This window comes from Triticum urartu, chromosome 7 (genome assembly GCF_003073215.2).
Source record: "Triticum urartu cultivar G1812 chromosome 7, Tu2.1, whole genome shotgun sequence".
Lineage (NCBI taxonomy): Eukaryota > Viridiplantae > Streptophyta > Magnoliopsida > Poales > Poaceae > Triticum > Triticum urartu.
In genome coordinates, this window is record NC_053028.1 from 568,995,348 (window position 1) to 569,013,957 (window position 18,610).

The window sequence follows — 18,610 nt, forward strand, 5'->3', positions numbered from 1 at the left end:
AGAAGTACTCAAATATAATATTGGAAGTTGCTAGTGTGTGCATTACGGTGATTGACGAGTTACGATTCGTAATTTCGTGTAACTCCGCCGCTGATTTTTTCTAACCGTCGGATCAAAGAAATCATTTAAAGGTTTTTTATGTGCGAACAGGGTAGGGTAGTAAATTAGCCGGTCAATCCAGTCGCTAGTCAATCCCTCGCACAGCCTTCGTCGTTGTCAGTTTATTATCCTCCTCAATCCCCTCGCACAGCCGCCGCCGCTGACCCGACCCTCGACCGTGGCGACGACGGCGTCCCTCCTGTCGGTCGTGCCGCCGCTGCCCCAGATCGTCACACAGCCGCAGCTGCCTATACTTTTTCTCGCCCCTCCCCTAATCCAGTTTCCGTCCAAAGCCGCCGCCGCAAACAAGGGATCCCACCGGACCTCGCCGCCGCTGCAATCAAGTGATCCCGCCGAACCTCGCCGCCGCCGCCATCAAGGGATCCCGCCGGACCTCGCCGCCGCCGCAATCAAGGGATCCCGCTGGATTGCCGCCAGGTTTCTGGTCCGCCGCCAGGAGCCGCAGGAACTGCATGCCATCAGGCGCGGCGTGCCGAGCCCGCCGAAGCCTCCTCTACCCCACCGCCCCCTGCAGCGCATCCCTCCGTCGAGCATCCGGTCATGCCGAGCAACGCCGCGGACCAGTCCGTAGGCAGGTAGCCACCCTTCCTCCACCCACTTCCCTGACCCCCTCCCATTACCTTCCCATCACACTAGATTGAGAAAACTGTTGTTAATTCCACGGTTAGAAGGCAAAAGCCTGTAATACCTTATCTTCAGTTGAATGTAACGTCAGCTGCACTCAAGGCGAAAATGGTACTGTACTAACTAAACATTTTGCTGGCTTCTCTGATTATTTTGCGTCTTTGTCTAGCTGGTTGTTTTGCATATGGGAGTATAATTTTCTTCCAGGATGGTGTTCCTTCCTTTAGCTGCAAATTTAAACCAATTGCTATGCAACCTAGGCTTTGAGCCAGCTCATATTTAGTCAGTCTCGTTAGTGCAACAATCATGAAGTAAAAAGCAAGTAGATATTGCTGTTCACAATTTATTCAGTGCAATATTCATGTGAAGGCACCGAAACACAAACTTGACCCCACCCCCCCCCCCCCGAAACCCCACCCCCCCCCCCCCCCCCCCCCCCCCAAAAAAAAAATTTCCTGGTTCTGCAGTTAGGCAATTACCACATGCTTTCCTGCAGTGAAGCATCTGCTGTTATGATATGCAGGCATGAGTACCAGAAGGTGGCTACCATTGTTTGTAGGATTAAGGAAATGATTTGGATGAGGGCCATGGGCTTAGTCAGAGTAGTTCAGGATGATGGGAGCTGAATCTGTATTTAGTTTGTTTTTGTTTTGCACATCGGTAGGCAAAGCCTAGTGTTTGTTTGGCTTCGGTCATGTCCTTGGTTACAGTAGCGTGAATCTGCAAGTTAAAGATCAGACATTTACTAAAACTGAACCAAGGAAATTTGGATTTCATAGTTACGGTTGCAGGAAATGGTCATATTATGACTGAAATATATTTAAAATGTCTATTTAGTTCTGTTTTCAGATATAACCTTGTAAGTAGTGTTGGGGAACGTAGTAATTTCAAAAAAATTCCTACGCACACGCAAGATCATGGTGATGCATAGCAACGGGAGGGGAGAGTGTGATATACGTACCCTTGTAGATCGACAGCGGAAGCATTAGCACAACGCGGTTGATGTAGTCGTACGTCTTCACGATCCGACCGATCCAAGCACCGTTACTCCGGCACCTCCGAGTTCTTAGCACACGTACAGCTCGATGACGTTTCCCGGGCTCCGATCCAGCAAAGCGTCGGGGAAGAGTTTCGTCAGCACAACGGCGTGATGACGATGATGATGTTCTACCGACGCAGGGCTTCGCCTAAGCACTACAACGGTATGACCGAGGTGGAATATGGTGGAGGGGGCACCGCACACGGCTAAGGAACGATCTCAAGGATCAACTTGTGTCTAGAGGTGCCCCCCTGCCCCCGTATATAAAGGAGCCAAGGAGGAGGGGGCGGCCGGCCAGGTGTGGCACGCCAAGGGGGAGTCCTACTCCCACCGGGAGTAGGACTCCCTTCTTTCCTAGTTGGATAAGGAGAGAGAGGGGGAAAGAGGAGGAAGAGAGGAAGGAAAGGGGGGGGGGGCGCCCCCCTTCCCTTGTCCTATTCGGTCTAGGAAGGGGAGGGGCGCGCGGCCACCTCTTGCCTCCTTCTCTCTTCTCCCTCAAGGCCCATGTAGGCCCAATAACCCCCGGGGGGTTCCGGTAACCCCCCCGGTACCCCGGTAAAATGCCGATTTCACCCGGAACAATTCCGATGTCCAAATATAGGCTTCCAATATATCAATCTTTATGTCTCGACCATTTCGAGACTCCTCGTCATGTCCGTGATCACATCCGGGACTCCGAACTAACTTCGGTACATCAAAATGCATAAACTCATAATAATTGTCATCGTAATGTTAAGCGTGCGGACCCTACGGTTCGAGAACAATGTAGACATGACTGAGACAAATCTCCGGTCAATAACCAATAGCGGGACCTGGATGCCCATATTGGCTCCTACATATTCTATGAAGATCTTTATCGGTCAGACCGCATAACAACATACATTGTTCCCTTTGTCATCGGTATGTTACTTGCCCGAGATTCGATCGTCGGTATCCAATACCTAGTTCAATCTCGTTACCGGCAAGTCTCTTTACTCGTTCTGTAATACATCATCTCGCAACTAACTCATTAGTTGCAATGCTTGCAAGGCTTATGTAATGTGCATTACCGAGAGGGCCCAGAGATACCTCTCCGACAATCGGAGTGACAAATCCTAATCTCGAAATACGCCAACCCAACATCTACCTTTGGAGACACCTGTAGAGCTCCTTTATAATCACCCATTTACGTTGTGATGTTTGGTAGCACACAAAGTGTTCCTCCGGCAAACAGGAGTTGCATAATCTCATAGTCATAGGAACATGTATAAGTCATGAAGAAAGCAATAGCAACATACTAAATGATCGGGTGCTAAGCTAATGGAATGGGTCATGTCAATCAGATCATTCATCTAATGATGTGATCCCGTTAATCAAATAACAACTCTTTGTCCATGGTTCGGAAACATAACCATCTTTGATTAACGAGCTAGTCAAGTAGAGGCATACTAGTGACACTCTGTTTGTCTATGTATTCACACATGTATTATGTTTCCGGTTAATACAATTCTAGCATGAATAATAAACATTTATCATGATATAAGGAAATAAATAATAACTTTATTATTGCCTCTAGGGCATATTTCCTTCAGTCTCCCACTTGCACTAGAGTCAATAATCTAGATCACATCACCATGTGATTAACATCGATAGTTCACATCATCATGTGATTAACACCCATAGTTCACATCGCCATGTGATCAACACCCAAAGGGTTTACTAGATTCAGTAATCAAGTTCACATCGCTATGTGATTAACACCCAAAGAGTACTAAGGTGTGATCATGTTTTGCTTGTGAGAGAATCTTAGTCAACGGGTCTGCCACATTCAGATCCACGTGTATTTTGCAAATTTCTATGTCAACAATGCTCTGCATGGAGCTACTCTAGCCCACTTTCAATATGTATCTAGACCAAGACTTAGATTCATCTAGATTAGTATCAAAACTTACATCGGCGTAACTCTTTACGACGAACCTTTTTGTCACGTCCATAATCGAGAACATATCCTTATTTCACTAAGGATAATTCTGACCGTTGTCCAATGATCTACTCCTAGATCACTATTGTACTCCCTTGCCAAATCAGTGCAGGGTATACAATAGATCTGGTATACAGCATGACATACTTTATAGAACCTATGGTTGAGGCATAGGGAATGACTTTCATTCTCTTTCTATCTTCTGCCGTGGTCGGGCTTTGAGTCTTACTCAATTTCACACCTTGTAACACAGGCAAGGACTCTTTCTTTGACTGTTCCATTTTGAACTACGTCAAAATCTTGTCAAGGTATGTACTTATTGAAAAAACTTATCAAGCGTCTTGATCTATCTCTATAGATCTTGATGCTCAATATGTAAGCAGCTTCACCGAAGTCTTTCTTTGAAAAACTCCTTTCAAACACTCCTTTATGCTTTACAGAATAATTCTACATTATTTTCGATCAACAATATGTCATTCACATATATTTATCAGAAACGCCGTAGTGCTCCCAGTCACTTTCTTGTAAATATAGGCTTCACCGCAAGTCTGTATAAAACTATATGCTTTGATCAACTCATCAAAGCGTATATTCCGACTCCGAGATGCTTGCACCAGTCCACAGATGGATCGCTGGAGCTTGCACATTTTGTTAGCACCTTTCGGATTGACAAAACCTTCTAGTTGCATCATATACAACTCTTCTTTAATAGATCCATTAAGGAATTCAGTTTTGTTTATCCATTTGCCAGATTTCATAAAATGCGGCAATTGCTAACATGATTCGGACAGACTTAAGCATAGATCGTAGTCAACACCTTGAACTTGTCGAAAACCTTTTTGCGACAATTCTAACTTTGTAGATAATAACACTACTATCAGCGTCCGTCTTCCTCTTGAAGATCCATTTATTTTTATGGCTTGCCGATCATCGGGCAAATCCATCAAAGTCCATACTTTGTTCTCATACATGGATCATATCTCAGATTTCATGGCCTCAAACCATTTCGTGGAATCTAGGCTCATCATCGCTTCTCATAGTTCGCAAGTTCGTCATGGTCTAGTAACATGACTTCCAGAACAGGATTACCGTACCACTCTGGTGCGGATCTTACTCTAGTTTACCTACGAGATTCGGTAGTAACTTGATCTGAAGTTACATGATCATCATCATCAGCTTCCTCACTAATTGGTGTAGTAGTCACAAGAACAGATTTCTGTGATGAACTACTTCCCAATAAGGGAGAAGGTACAATTACCTTATCAAGTTTTCTACTTTCCTCCCACTCACTTCTTTCAAGAGAAACTCCTTCTCTAGAAAGTTTCCGAATTTAGCAACAAAAGTCTTGCCTTCGGATCTGTGATAGAAGGTGTATCCAATAGTTTTCTTTGGACATCCTATGAAGACACATTTCTCCGATTTGGGTTTGAGCTTATCAGGTTAAAACTTTTTCACATAAGCATTGCAACCTCAAACTTTAAGAAACGACAGCTTAGGTTTCTTGCCAAACCATAGTTCATACGGTGTCGTCTCAACGGATTTAGATGGTGCCCTATTTAACGTGAATGCAAGTGTCTCTAATGCATAACCCCAAAACGATAGTGGTAGATCGGTAAGAGACATCATAGATCGCACCATATCTAATAAAGTACGGTTATGACGTTCGGACACACCATTACATTGTGGTGTTCTAGGTGGTGTGAGTAGTGAAACTATTTCACATTGTTTTTTAACTGAAGGCCAAACTCGTAACTCAAATACTCTTCTCTACGATCAGATCGTAGAAACTTTATTTTCTTGTTACGATGATTTTTCACTTCACTCTGAAATTCTTTGAACTTTTCAAATGTTTTAGACTTATGTTTCATCAAGTAGATATACTCATATCTGCTCAAATCATCTGTGAAGATCAGAAAATAATGATACCTGTCGCGAGCCTCAATATTCATCGGACCACATACATCAGTATGTATGATTTCCAACAAATCTGTTGCTCGCTCCATTGTTCCAAAGAACGGAGTCTTAGTCATCTTGCCCATGAGGCATGGTTCGCAAGCATCAACTGATTCATAATCAAGTGATTCCAAAAGCCCATCAGCATGGAGTTTCTTCATGCGCTTTACACCAATATGACCTAAACGGCAGTGCCACAAATAAGTTGCACTATCATTATTAACTTTTCATCTTTTGGTTTCGATATTATGATTATGTGTGTCACTTCGATCGAGATCCAACGATCTATTTTCATTGGGTGTGTAACCATATAAGGTTTTATTCATGTAAACAGAACAACAGTTTATTCTCTTACTTAAATGAATAATCGTATTACAATAAACATGATCAAATCATATTCATGCTGAACGCAAACACCAAATAACACTTATTTAGGTTCAACACTAATCCCGAAATTATAGGGAGTGTGCGATGATGATCATATCAATCTTGGAACCACTTCCAACACACATCGTCACTTCACCCTTAACTAGTCTCTGTTTATTCTGCAACTCCCGTTTCGAGTTACTAATCTTAGCAACTGAACTAGTATCAAATACTGAGGGGTTGCTATAAACACTAGTAAAGTACACATCAATAAGATATATATCAAATATACTTATGTTCACTTTGCCATCCTTCTTATCCGCCAATCACTTGGGGTAGTTCCGCTTCTAGTGACCAGTCCCTTTGCAATAGAAGCACTTAGTCTCAGGCTTAGGACCAGACTTGGGCTTCTTCACTTGAGCAGCAACTTGCTTGCCATTCTTCTTGAAGTTCCCCTTCTTCCCTTTGCCCTTTTCTTGAAACTAGTGGTCTTGTTAACCATCAATACTTGATGTTTTTCTTGATTTCTACCTTCGTCGATTTCAGCATCATGAAGAGCTTGGGAATTACTTTTGTCATCCCTTGCATATTATAGTTCATCACGAAGTTCTACTAACTTGGTAATGGTGACTAGAGAATTCTGTCAATCACTATTTTATCTGGAAGATTAACTCCCACTTGATTCAAGCGATTGTAGTACCCAGACAATCTGAGCACATGCTCACTAGTTGAGCGATTCTCCTCCATCTTTTAGCTATAGAACTTGTTGGAGACTTCGTATCTCTCAACTCGGGTATTTGCTTGAAATATTAACTTCAACTCCTGGAACATCTCATATGGTCCATGACGTTCAAAACGTCTTTGAAGTCCCGATTCTAAGCTGTTAAGCATGGTGCACTAAACTATCAAGTAGTCATCATATTGAGCTAGCTAAACGTTCATAACGTCTGCATCTGCTCCTGCAATAGGCCCGTCACCTAGCGGTGCATCAAGGACATAATTCTTCTGTGCAGCAATGAGGATAAACCTCAGATCACGGATCCAATCCGCATCATTGCTACTAACATCTTTCAACACAATTTTTCTCTAGGAACATATCAAAATAAACATATGAAAGCAACAACGTGAGCTATTGATCTACAACATAATTTGCAAAATACTACCAGGACTAAGTTCATGATAAATTTAAGTTCAATTAATCATATTACTTAAGAACTCCCACTTAGATAGACATCCCTCTAATCCTCTAAGTGATCACGTGATCCAAATCAACTAAACCATGTCCGATCATCACGTGAGATGGAGTAGTTTCATTGGTGAACATCAATATGTTGATCATATCTACTATATGATTCACGCTTGACCTTTCGGTCTCCGTGTTCCGAGGCCATATCTGTATATGTTTGGCTCGTCAAGTATAACCTGAGTATTCCGCGTGTGCAACTGTTTTGCACCCGTTGTATTTGAACGTAGAGCCTATCACACCCGATCATCACGTGGTGTCTCAGCACGAAGAACTTTCACAATGGTGCATACTCAGGGAGAACACTTCTTGATAATTAGTGAGAGATCATCTTATAATGCTACCGTCAATCAAAGCAAGATAAGATGCATAAAAGATAAACATCACATGCAATCAATATAAGTGATATGATATGGCCATCATCTTGTGCTTGTGATCTCCATCTTCGAAGCACCGTCGTGATCACCATCGTCACCGGCGCGACACCTTGATCTTCATCGTAGCATCGTTGTCGTCTCGCCAATCTTATGCTTCCACGACTATCGCTACCGTTTAGTGATAAAGTAAACAATTACATCGCGATTGCATTGCATACAATAAAGCGACAACCATATGGCTCCTGCCAGTTGCCGATAACTCGGTTACAAAACATGATCATCTCATACAATAAAATTCAGCATCATGTCTTGACCATATCACATCACAACATGCCCTGCAAAAACAAGTTAGACGTCCTCTACTTTGTTGTTGCAAGTTTTACGTGGCTGCTACGGGCTTAAGCACGAACCAATCTCACCTACGCATCAAAACCACAATGATAGTTTGTCAAGTTGATGCCGTTTTAACCTTCGCAAGGACTAGCCACACTCGGTTCAACTAAAGTTGGAGAGACTGTCGCCGGCAAGCCACCTATGTGCAAAGCACGTCGGGAGAACCGGTTTCGCGTAAGCGTACGCGTAATGTCGGTCCGGGTCGCCTCGTCCAACAATACCGCCGAACCAAAGTATGACATGCTGGTAGGCAGTATGACTTATATCGCCCACAACTCACTTGTGTTCTACTCGTGCATATAACATCAAACCATAAAACCTAGGCTCTGATACCACTGTTGGGGAACGTAGTAATTTCAAAAAAATTCCTACGCACACGCAAGATCATGGTGATGCATAGCAACGAGAGGGGAGAGTGTGATCTACGTACCCTTGTAGATCGACTGCAGAAGCGTTAGCACAACGCGGTTGATGTAGTCGTACGTCTTCACGATCCGACCGATCCAAGCACCGTTACTCCGGCACCTCCGAGTTCTTAGCACACGTACAGCTCGATGACGTTCCCCGGGCTCCGATCCAGCAAAGCGTCGGGGAAGAGTTTCGTCAGCACAACGGCGTGATGACGATGATGATGTTCTACCGACGCAGGGCTTCACCTAAGCACTACAACGGTATGACCGAGGTGGAATATGGTGGAGGGGGGCACCGCACACGGCTAAGGAACGATCTCAAGGATCAACTTGTGTCTAGAGGTGCCCCCCTGCCCCCGTATATAAAGGAGCCAAGGGGAAGGGGGCGGCCGGCCAGGTGTGGCACGCCAAGGGGGAGTCCTACTCCCACCGGGAGTAGGACTCCCTTCTTTCCTAGTTGGATAAGGAGAGAGAGGGGGAAAGAGGAGGAAGAGAGGAAGGAAAGGGGGGGGCGCCGCCCCCCTTCCCTTGTCCTATTCGGTCTAGGAAGGGGAGGGGCGCGCGGCCACCTCTTGCCTCCTTCTCTCTTCTCCCTCAAGGCCCATGTAGGCCCAATAACCCCCGGGGGGTTCCGGTAACCCCCCGGTACCCCGGTAAAATGCCGATTTCACCCGGAACAATTCCGATGTCCAAATATAGGCTTCCAATATATCAATCTTTATGTCTCGACCATTTCGAGACTCCTCGTCATGTCCGTGATCACATCCGGGACTCCGAACTAACTTCGGTACATCAAAATGCATAAACTCATCATAACTGTCATCATAACGTTAAGCGTGCGGACCCTACGGTTCGAGAACAATGTAGACATGACTGAGACAAATCTCCGGTCAATAACCAATAGCGGGACCTGGATGCCCATATTGGCTCCTACATATTCTACGAAGATCTTTATCGGTCAGACCGCATAACAACATACGTTGTTCCCTTTGTCATCGGTATGTTACTTGCCCGAGATTCGATCGTCGGTATCCAATACCTAGTTCAATCTCGTTACCGGCAAGTCTCTTTACTCGTTCTGTAATACATCATCTCGCAACTAACTCATTAGTTGCAATGCTTGCAAGGCTTATGTAATGTGCATTACCGAGAGGGCCCAGAGATACCTCTCCGACAATCGGAGTGACAAATCCTAATCTCGAAATACGCCAACCCAACATCTACCTTTGGAGACACCTGTAGAGCTCCTTTATAATCACCCATTTATGTTGTGACGTTTGGTAGCACACAAAGTGTTCCTCCGGCAAACGGGAGTTGCATAATCTCATAGTCATAGGAACATGTATAAGTCATGAAGAAAGCAATAGCAACATACTAAACGATCGGGTGCTAAGCTAATGGAATGGGTCATGTCAATCAGATCATTCATCTAATGATGTGATCCCGTTAATCAAATAACAACTCTTTGTCCATGGTTAGGAAACATAACCATCTTTGATTAACGAGCTAGTCAAGTAGAGGCATACTAGTGACACTCTGTTTGTCTATGTATTCACACATGTATTATGTTTCCGGTTAATACAATTCTAGCATGAATAATAAACATTTATCATGATATAAGGAAATAAATAATAACTTTATTATTGCCTCTAGGGCATATTTCCTTCAAGTAGAAACATGTATAACTCAAACAACCATACATCTAGTTAATTTTGCACAGGCAGCAATGTTAAGTCTTACTACGAACCTAGCAATAAAAATGATGAAGCTCCTGTCAATTTTTCGAATAGCTAGCTTGAGACAATATTCTCTTCTTCTCTAATGGAAATGACAGAGCTCCTGTCAATTTTTTGAAAAAAAAATTGTTTTTCAGACTCATCTATCTCAGACAAAATGAAGACTTGAATGGTAGTGAGAGAGCTGCAATTATTTAATTTCATATCTTGGCTTACATGCTTGTTCTTCCGTAATGCAGTGAATATGTAAATCTGTACTAAACCATTGAGTTTTGCTGTGTTGAGCATACCTGCTTGTTGTTCATTCCTTATCCCCTTGTATGCAGGATCTATCTGGCCGACCTCATTTGAGCTGCGGCTTAAGCATTCCTACTGCACGGGTTTGCACATATGATACATAGGTATTGTGAAATTTCGCAGTTGTTTTCAGTTTTCTGCAATGTTGATTTGAAAAGCTTTCGATGTTCTGTTTATGTATGCCAGACTTAAGAAAGAATTTCATAGTCACATTTGACATATTCAGATCAAGTTTATCCCTCGGATTGTGTTACATTCAACTCTTCCTCTCTCCAGTGAATAATTTTTGACATATCTTAACAAGACTTTTTTGTCATCTTTTAGCTAGTGTGATGAGATTTTGGCACCTGTACATTCCTTGTACCAACTTAGGCAAATAATAATTTATTTGTTTTTGTGACAGTTGGTTGAGCACATCTTCTAGACTCTTGTGAATACATCTGGGACAACGGTTCACATCAGTCAGGTATATACTGCTTCCGTTTCGAGTGAAATCCTCTCCCATAGCCCCTGCCCCAGATGAAATGAGCTATATATGTGTATGATGATCCTCCTTTCCTAAAAGTGAGATTGCCATATGTAGTTCAGAATTGACCTATCATGCTTAATTTACACAGCATCTAATCATGAGCTTACGAAGCTGCTGTTTTGGAGTTGTGTGCCGCAATATGAGTAGTAAATTTGTGAACCTGCTATGTAATGTTTAGGTTCCAGCAAGGAAATTTGTGCGCCGCTATCCTGAACCTCCTCTGCTTTCTCTGAAACAGGGTTGCCATGTGAAGAAAAAGGATATGTGGGAGCTTTTGAATGGACAAAGGCTTCAGCAAGGAAGAGAAGACAGCTGCATTTCCTTACTTGCAATTCTAGTAACTATCTTTGTTATAACTTGCAGAGTGTACCTGCAAAAGAAAACTTGTAGAGTGTGATGGATTAATTAGGATGCTATGTAATCAGAGTACATACCCTATCATATGTATCATGACTGATTGCGACCAGGGTCTGCATTCTATGAAGAAGGCACCCATTTATATGTTTATTAGTGACATTGTGTTGTGCTTGCTCTACTACTTCTGTACATTATTTGTGGAATTGGTCTTGTTGTTCACCATTGCTGAAAATCTGTTTCAGTTAGCATGTCCTTATGTAGCACTATTTCAAATGGAGTTGGTCGAGTCCTCCTGCTCATTTTTTATGCCAACGAACATTGTTGTCGCCTGAAATGCTTGTACAGAAGGAGCATTGGAGACTACATGTTTGGGGCTATCCTAAGCTTATTGATAGGTGATCATTTCAGTACTGGCTTGTCATGTACTGACCCTGAACTCTGAAACTGATTCAACCAATGTGCTATCTGATTGGTTATACCCAGGTACATGTACAACTATATGATGGAAAATATGCATTTTGACAAATTGTACCCAAAATGTTAGATAATACTCTTTACCTGTCTCATGAAATGTGCCTGTGCAAATTTGCATCCTATCAGCTCCCAAATGTTTAACTGGAAGGACTGATTCTGTAGTTCTATTTTGGTAGAAACTTGATTGATCCGTTCCTGTATAAACAGCTAAAGGAAAGGAAATCCAAAATGTAGTGACATTCTTAGTAAAACTGGTCGTTTAATTGACGTTATGAACATAACACTGGTTTGGACTAGTGCGGCATATGCAATACAAAAATAGTAAAAGCCACAATTTAGTGTGCGGGCATCAAAGGAACATTTCATCTAAAAATTGAGCAACAACTCAAAGTTGAAAGCCTATTATTGTAAACATAGTCTAACAATTGTCACTTCAATGAAAACTGATTGTTGGTTCGAAAATAATGTAAACACTACTTGGGACAATAATCCAGCTCTAAAGCTTGAACTTGTAGTGGGACAGCCCACCTGGCCGTCGCCATGTCAATGTAGTTTTGGGTTCGGACTACCCATACTAGTGGTAGTAGTAAAATTAGAGGACACATTGTGCTACTAATGTGTCCGCATGATCATACTCGTCGGGACCCACTATGATCATAAGAGGAGCCATACTACTAGTACAGGCATCACACGTCCCGTACCACTAATCAGGGTCTCGGTACTAGATGACCGGTAGTCGGGGTCGAGATGAGGAGCACTTGAAGGAACCTAGATTATGGCTCCTCCGTTATGTTACCGTGTACTCCCTCCGTTCCTAAATATAAGTCTTTTTAGAGATTCCAATATAGACCTAAATTATGTGGTTCTCTATATGTATGATCTTGTTCCTTGTGTTCTTCTGTCATTTGACAATGAGCAGATATTAATCTACAGAGGCAGTGAATGGAACTCTAGATACTCAACTTTTGACTCTCACTCGAAAAGTTCAAAAGAATAATCTGGCGATGTCATCTGCTTTGAGTAGCTCAGGTATCATCTTTAATGTTCAGAATGATCCATACACAAGGCAGCAGTAGGAAACAGATATGCTTACATCAATACCACAGTGCATTTTTTTATTTAAAAAACTGTGCAATTTCAGGATGGGTGGTTAGAAGAGATGGAAGGAAAGGCGCAAGAACATGATAAGAAGGATGTTGCACAACAAGAGAAGATAAAGGAGCTCCAGATTGCTGTAGATAAGATTATCAGTTTTTACTGGTGGCTGTTAGAAGCTGTAGACAAGATGATGCATTTTTATTAGATTCAAGTGAGATTATTCAGATTAGCATAAAAAGTGCAGAGGATCGTGCAAAGCTTTGTTATCATTTGATTATTTCACTATATATTTTGTTCAGTTTCGATGTAAGCATCAGGCCTTAACAGGAAACTCAATTTGATTTACTTGGCCATGATCAACGAACACAAATATTACAGAAGATCACCAAATGAATGAGAACTTGACAACATAGAACGAATCAAGAGAAGTATACATACAAAAGTAGCTCCTACCTTCGGAGAAGTCGTCACAAATAGATCGCGGACAAAAGTTTGTAGATAGAAGCTCATATTTAGTACCCCTCCGTTCACAAATAGATGTTAGAAACATCTTATAAACGGATGGAGCAGACACAAATATAAGTTTGAAACATCTTATAAATGGATGGAGCAGACACAAATATAAGTTAGAAACATCTTATAATTGTGAACCGATGGAGCAGAGGGAGTAGTACACAAGACTTGACACAATCTGAAATGAAATCAAGATACATTCAAACAATTAAATCTGAAAATCTCCAGTATGCCCCCTGCAAACCCATGACCTCCATCTTGAGGAGGGGCTAGTGCCATCAACCATACCATTCCAGAAACTGAAGTTGTGACAACGTGTGGCGCGGTGATCCTCTAGCTAGTTTTACTATAACAGAGTTCTGCTTACTAACTAGATCAGCAATGTACAAACATATGCTAAACTTGCTCATTGACAAAATAGGTTGTGCATGATTCTTCTGTTCCATACTAAAGGTGATTGCCATATTTGTCAAGGATGATTATGGCTGAGGTATGGTAATGCACTTATAGCAACGCGTGCAAAGCGGGCAAGAAATTCATATAAAGCAGGCATTGTTCCAAATTGAGCCAATTCTGGTTTTCAAAGATATACTATACATAATTACTGTCCATTTTATACGGCACCATACACTGCCTAAATAATCAGAACATGTTTGAGGCGCGGGTCATGTACGTCTTGAGCTCCCGATTCACCTTCTCCTCGTCCCACATGAACCCCTGGAGATTCTGCACCCACTCGAAGTAGCTCACCATCACTCCGCCGGAGTTGGCCAGTATGTCCGGTAGGATCAGCACGCCCTTCTTTGCCAGAATCTGCAGCGCGAACATGTACACTTCTCTACTGTCAGTCAATGTGTGAAATGTGTCAACAAATGCAGCTTAGTTTTGTGCCAAAACATTGGTGTTCTTGCCTCTTCGGCCTTGGGGTCTGTTGGGTGGTTAGCAGCTTCGATGATGTACTTTGCTTTGATGGCATCAACATTGTCCCTAGGAGAAGAAGAAAATCGAAAGGACTATTTATTAACAAAAATGTTTTAAGATATAGAAGAAAAAATAACAGCCAGGAGGATACTCTAACTGAGCTTCAGAGCATTAATCTCATAGAAGATAGGATGAAGTGAGCTGGGACGAGGAAGAAGAAGATTACTTGTTATGACTCCTGCCAGAGCTGCCGGGATGAGCACGTCGCACTCTTCCGTGAGCAGTGAGGTCGGGTCGACGGCGTCGCCTTTTGTCAGAGCCCTTGATCCTGCGGTTCTTTGCCGAGTGCTTCATCAGCTTGGCTATGTCAACGCCATTGGAGTTCTTGACAGCCCCTGTGACATCTCTGATGGAGACCACCTTGCCACCAGCTTCAGTTATCAATTGGGCAGCCCAAGAGCCAACATTGCCAAATACCTGAAAAAGGCAAGAAGACAATAATTGCTCATCTGTGCAAATGTAGGTGAAGAAACATAGTTATGGCCTTGCTCCACAATGTATGGCGCCATTCTACACAACGATGATTACTAGCATTGTGTAGGCATGCTTGTATATATTTGGCAGAATATATTACTTGTGGGTGCTCATTGTTTGCTCCTTTCCCCTTTAATTTCAGCGCGTGAGGTGGGAGATTAGAAAGCTACTGACAGATCAGGCACAGAACTTTGGAATTGCCATTGATGGTGTCTCCATTGTAAGCCTAAGCTTTGACAAGATGCTTGTCTCTAAATTATAAATGGGGAACACCTTAGGTTTTGTGTGAAAATAAAGAGATTGACAAAATTTTCTCTGGCATTTTAAATGCGCAAAAGACCAAAGAAAAAGCAAATAATCTTAGTGAGTTCAGATAAAACAGAGAATTACCTTAAGAAGAGTTCAGTTGCAATATCTTGAGATTACACTAAAATTTAAAGCTGGATGGTCAGTCTAGTCGCAGAACAACAACCATCTACTAACCAATTGCAATACTTTTACAGTTTCCAACTACTAACCAGAACTGAAGAGCAATGGAAGCCGTGAACTTACAAGGAATAAGGTAGAGTAAGACTGTAAGAGATATGGACCTGTAGACGGTGCTGCGCCGGGCTCTCCACAGATCCGGCCTGGATTACGCCAGCAGCAGCGTGATCCGGCAAGGAGTGCCTCTTGGACGCCCATTCGTCCAATTTTCCAAAAGGCCGTGCGCTCGATCTAGCTCTTGACAGCGAGGAACCACGGCTGCATCAGACATCGGTCCTAGAGCCCCTGGGACCCCTCCGCTGCCGCCGCCGGGGTCATCGGCTCCGCCTCCTCGTCCCATCGGCCATCATCGCCGACCCCCTCTGCCGCCGCCACCGCCGGGGTCATCGGCTCCGCCTCCTCGTCCCAGCGGCCATCCTCGCGGCCCCCCTCTGCTGCTGCCACCGCCACCGCCGGGGTCACCGGCGGCTCCGCCCTATCCTACCCTGCTGCTTCGAACTGATAGGGCTCGAACAAGTTTTCTACGGGAAGAGTGGAGGAGCGACCCAGATTTTTTTTTAGAATCAGGAACGACCCAGATGTGTCGGGCCACACAGCGAGGGTGTGAACATGATTTGGCCTTGACTAAAATTGGACAGAACTACCCTTTTAGAAAATGACTAGCCCCACCCTAGTTTTGTAATGGTCCCACCACTATTTGTAATTTCACTATTTGTAATTTCATGTAATTTTAGTCTCGTAACTCCTCGTAACTATAGTTTCTCCACCGTTTGATCGCAGTGGATGGACGGCCCGTAAAATCGTCAATCACTCCATTTTCTCTCCTATCTCTACAAAATATTAGTCAGAACAAAATAGGAAACTTAGAACGCAAGACATGTTCTACTTGTAATGAATACAGTACATGCTTTGGACGATCTGATGGATACCGTATTTAAGAAATAACAGTCTAACAAACCATCTGTACGGAAAAATGCACATAGCCATGAGGGAAAAACATCCGAAGGTCTAACTTTTATGAGGCATGCATTCTATACATACATGATCCCTAGTTTCGTCCATAAACTTCTACAGAGATATAAACTTACATAAATTGAGGAGCGTCGAGTACAGCCATAAATGTCAAACACATCAACAGACTTGGATTATGCCATCGCGGGCACAAAACACTGTTGTTGTTGCTACTTTTTCCCTGGTAAAAGGGCATCAATCCGGCCCGCAATCTTGTACATCCCAATAAATTAGACTTAGCTTCTACAACATGTATCTGTCGATAGGAAGCAAGATGTGCGAGAGAAAAACTTGCAAAGAAATGGATTAGCATATAGCATCTTCTATAAAAAATCTGCAGGCAACACACGAACCACGGTTACATAATCAGTATACGATTACTGCTAGTGTATAATATGCAATGTGTTATATATATCACAAATTCGCTAACTTTAACATTGCTCGGAAGGATATGTCGTTAGCTACCTTTTCACCTGTAAATCAACACAAAAATCAAAAGAAAAAACATAGCTATATTTCTATAAATATTATCTCAGACATATGGTAACCATGTGCAAGTTCAAACAGGTGGATCGAGGTGGGATGATTAGAACTGGGCAGAGAAAAGGGCCATGTTGCAAATGTTTATTCTGTTGCTCTAGCAGGAGTAACATACATGAGACAAACTCTTTTTCCCAAGGGTTAGAAGAACAATACACATCCATGCCGACGGCAGCCACCCATGTGCACCGTCTCCAATCGGGAAATCATGTGTGCGTCCCATATCCACTGCAACGCTGCCCCATAGAATACCACACGGCTCGGCTGGAGCAGGTGCGCCTACTGGAATATCATGCACACCGAGCAGGTGGCCTACTCCGAGTCTCCAGCATGGTGCAAGTGAAGCAAGCGACTCGTCATGTCGTTGATAGCAAGTCAAGTTGCTGTGGCGCATGCATTCTGAGTGTATTGTTATTGCAGCCATGTTGATCTTTCCCCATGCAACACAGTTTTATTGCCTTTATCAATATGTATGAAACTTGAGACAGTACCTTGCCTCTTCCTCTCGTGATCCCATCATCCTTTGCGATTGGGTCTGCATCTGGTTTTGCCTATGAATAGGAATAGGATGAGCATAGACAACCGGTGGCTTCTCAGGAGGGCCGTGCAGCTATGGCGAGCTGGCCGAGGTGAAGAGCCTAACAAACAGCTTGAAGGAACAATGGAAGAAGATATTGAATGACAGTTTCACGGACGTTAGTAAGATCGTGAGGCGGACAGGTAGGAGGAATAGCACAACTATGGAGAGGACCTATAAAACCGTAGAACATTCGCTGCTCCATTCTTAATGAAGTGTGCTCTCCAACTCAAAAAAATGTAGCATACTCAGCGAGGAGTGCTCTTTTTAGCGTAAAAACAGGAGCGCAGGCCTATACATCCTTGGCTTACCAAAGCGTAGGCAGGGATGACTCCACTTTTTCCGCAGAATTAAAAATGTTATGAAGTGCGGATTAAGATGGAATTTGTAGGAAATCTCTAATTAGATCTCAACCCATAAGTTAGATGCCCTAATCACCCATGATATTCCTAGTTTCTTCAGAGCTTATAAATATGCAAAAGACATGTGTGTTTTCACAGCAAGCATAGCAATTGCCCAATCCATATTATTTATATCTAACAAAACATTGTGAAAGGATAGCATTGAGGACAAACCTGAAACCTGAAATATCACAGAAAAGTAGGTAATGCGAAAATGACTAATCTCCTCAGCAACGATGCATGATATTCCATCAGCAACTTGTTTCCTTGGTCTGCATCTAAAATTTCCCACTGTATTATAACAGGTCAGTTGTAGGTAGAAGTGTATGTAATGAGCAAAATGTAATTCAAGAATTATTGGAAGCAGAAAATGAACTGCACATACAAATATCCAATTCCAGCAGGCCCCATGATGACCGATGTACAATGTTGGTCCAAGCTCTCGAATCAGAAGTGCGCCTCTTCTACCTATGCCCTTACGCAAGGGATATGTCACCCCTTAGCTGCCTTCAATACCCATATCTGATGCCCAGGATTTCAAATCTTAAGAGTTCCATACCATCTTGGTGGAACATATATGGAATAAACTCATTAGAAGATATTGAATCAAGCCCTTGATCCACCCCAGATTGCTTCTCTAATTGGGTGAAA

General features: G+C 43.0%; 1 protein-coding gene and 1 long non-coding RNA gene across 2 annotated transcripts; one reads left to right on the top strand and one right to left on the bottom strand.

The window, feature by feature from the left end:
* Positions 1-238: 238 nt before the first annotated feature.
* LOC125522106 lies at positions 239-11,557 on the top strand. Its single transcript, XR_007289631.1, has 4 exons — positions 239-695; positions 10,548-10,622; positions 10,922-10,984; positions 11,286-11,557. It is a non-coding gene; the product is annotated as an uncharacterized LOC125522106 (long non-coding RNA).
* A 2,449-nt stretch (positions 11,558-14,006) lies between these two features.
* Positions 14,007-15,984, bottom strand: LOC125522079 (glutamate dehydrogenase 1, mitochondrial-like). The gene is made up of 4 exons (XM_048687150.1): positions 15,535-15,984; positions 14,637-14,887; positions 14,401-14,476; positions 14,007-14,302 (listed from the first exon to the last, which is right to left on the bottom strand). The coding sequence occupies exons 2-4, from the start codon at positions 14,762-14,764 to the stop codon at positions 14,132-14,134; spliced, it is 375 nt and encodes a 124-aa protein (XP_048543107.1). The 5' UTR covers positions 14,765-14,887; positions 15,535-15,984; the 3' UTR covers positions 14,007-14,131.
* Positions 15,985-18,610: the final 2,626 nt, after the last annotated feature.

Coding starts and splice junctions, on each gene's coding strand:
- LOC125522079 (XM_048687150.1), bottom strand. CDS start 14,764: ATGAAGCACTCGGCAAAGAACCGCAGGATCAAGGGCTCTGACAAAAGG. Junction 14,477..14,636: donor TCTGGCAGGAGTCATAACAA/GTAATCTTCTTC, acceptor TTCTTCTCCTAG/GGACAATGTTGATGCCATCA. Junction 14,303..14,400: donor CAGACCCCAAGGCCGAAGAG/GCAAGAACACCA, acceptor TTCGCGCTGCAG/ATTCTGGCAAAGAAGGGCGT.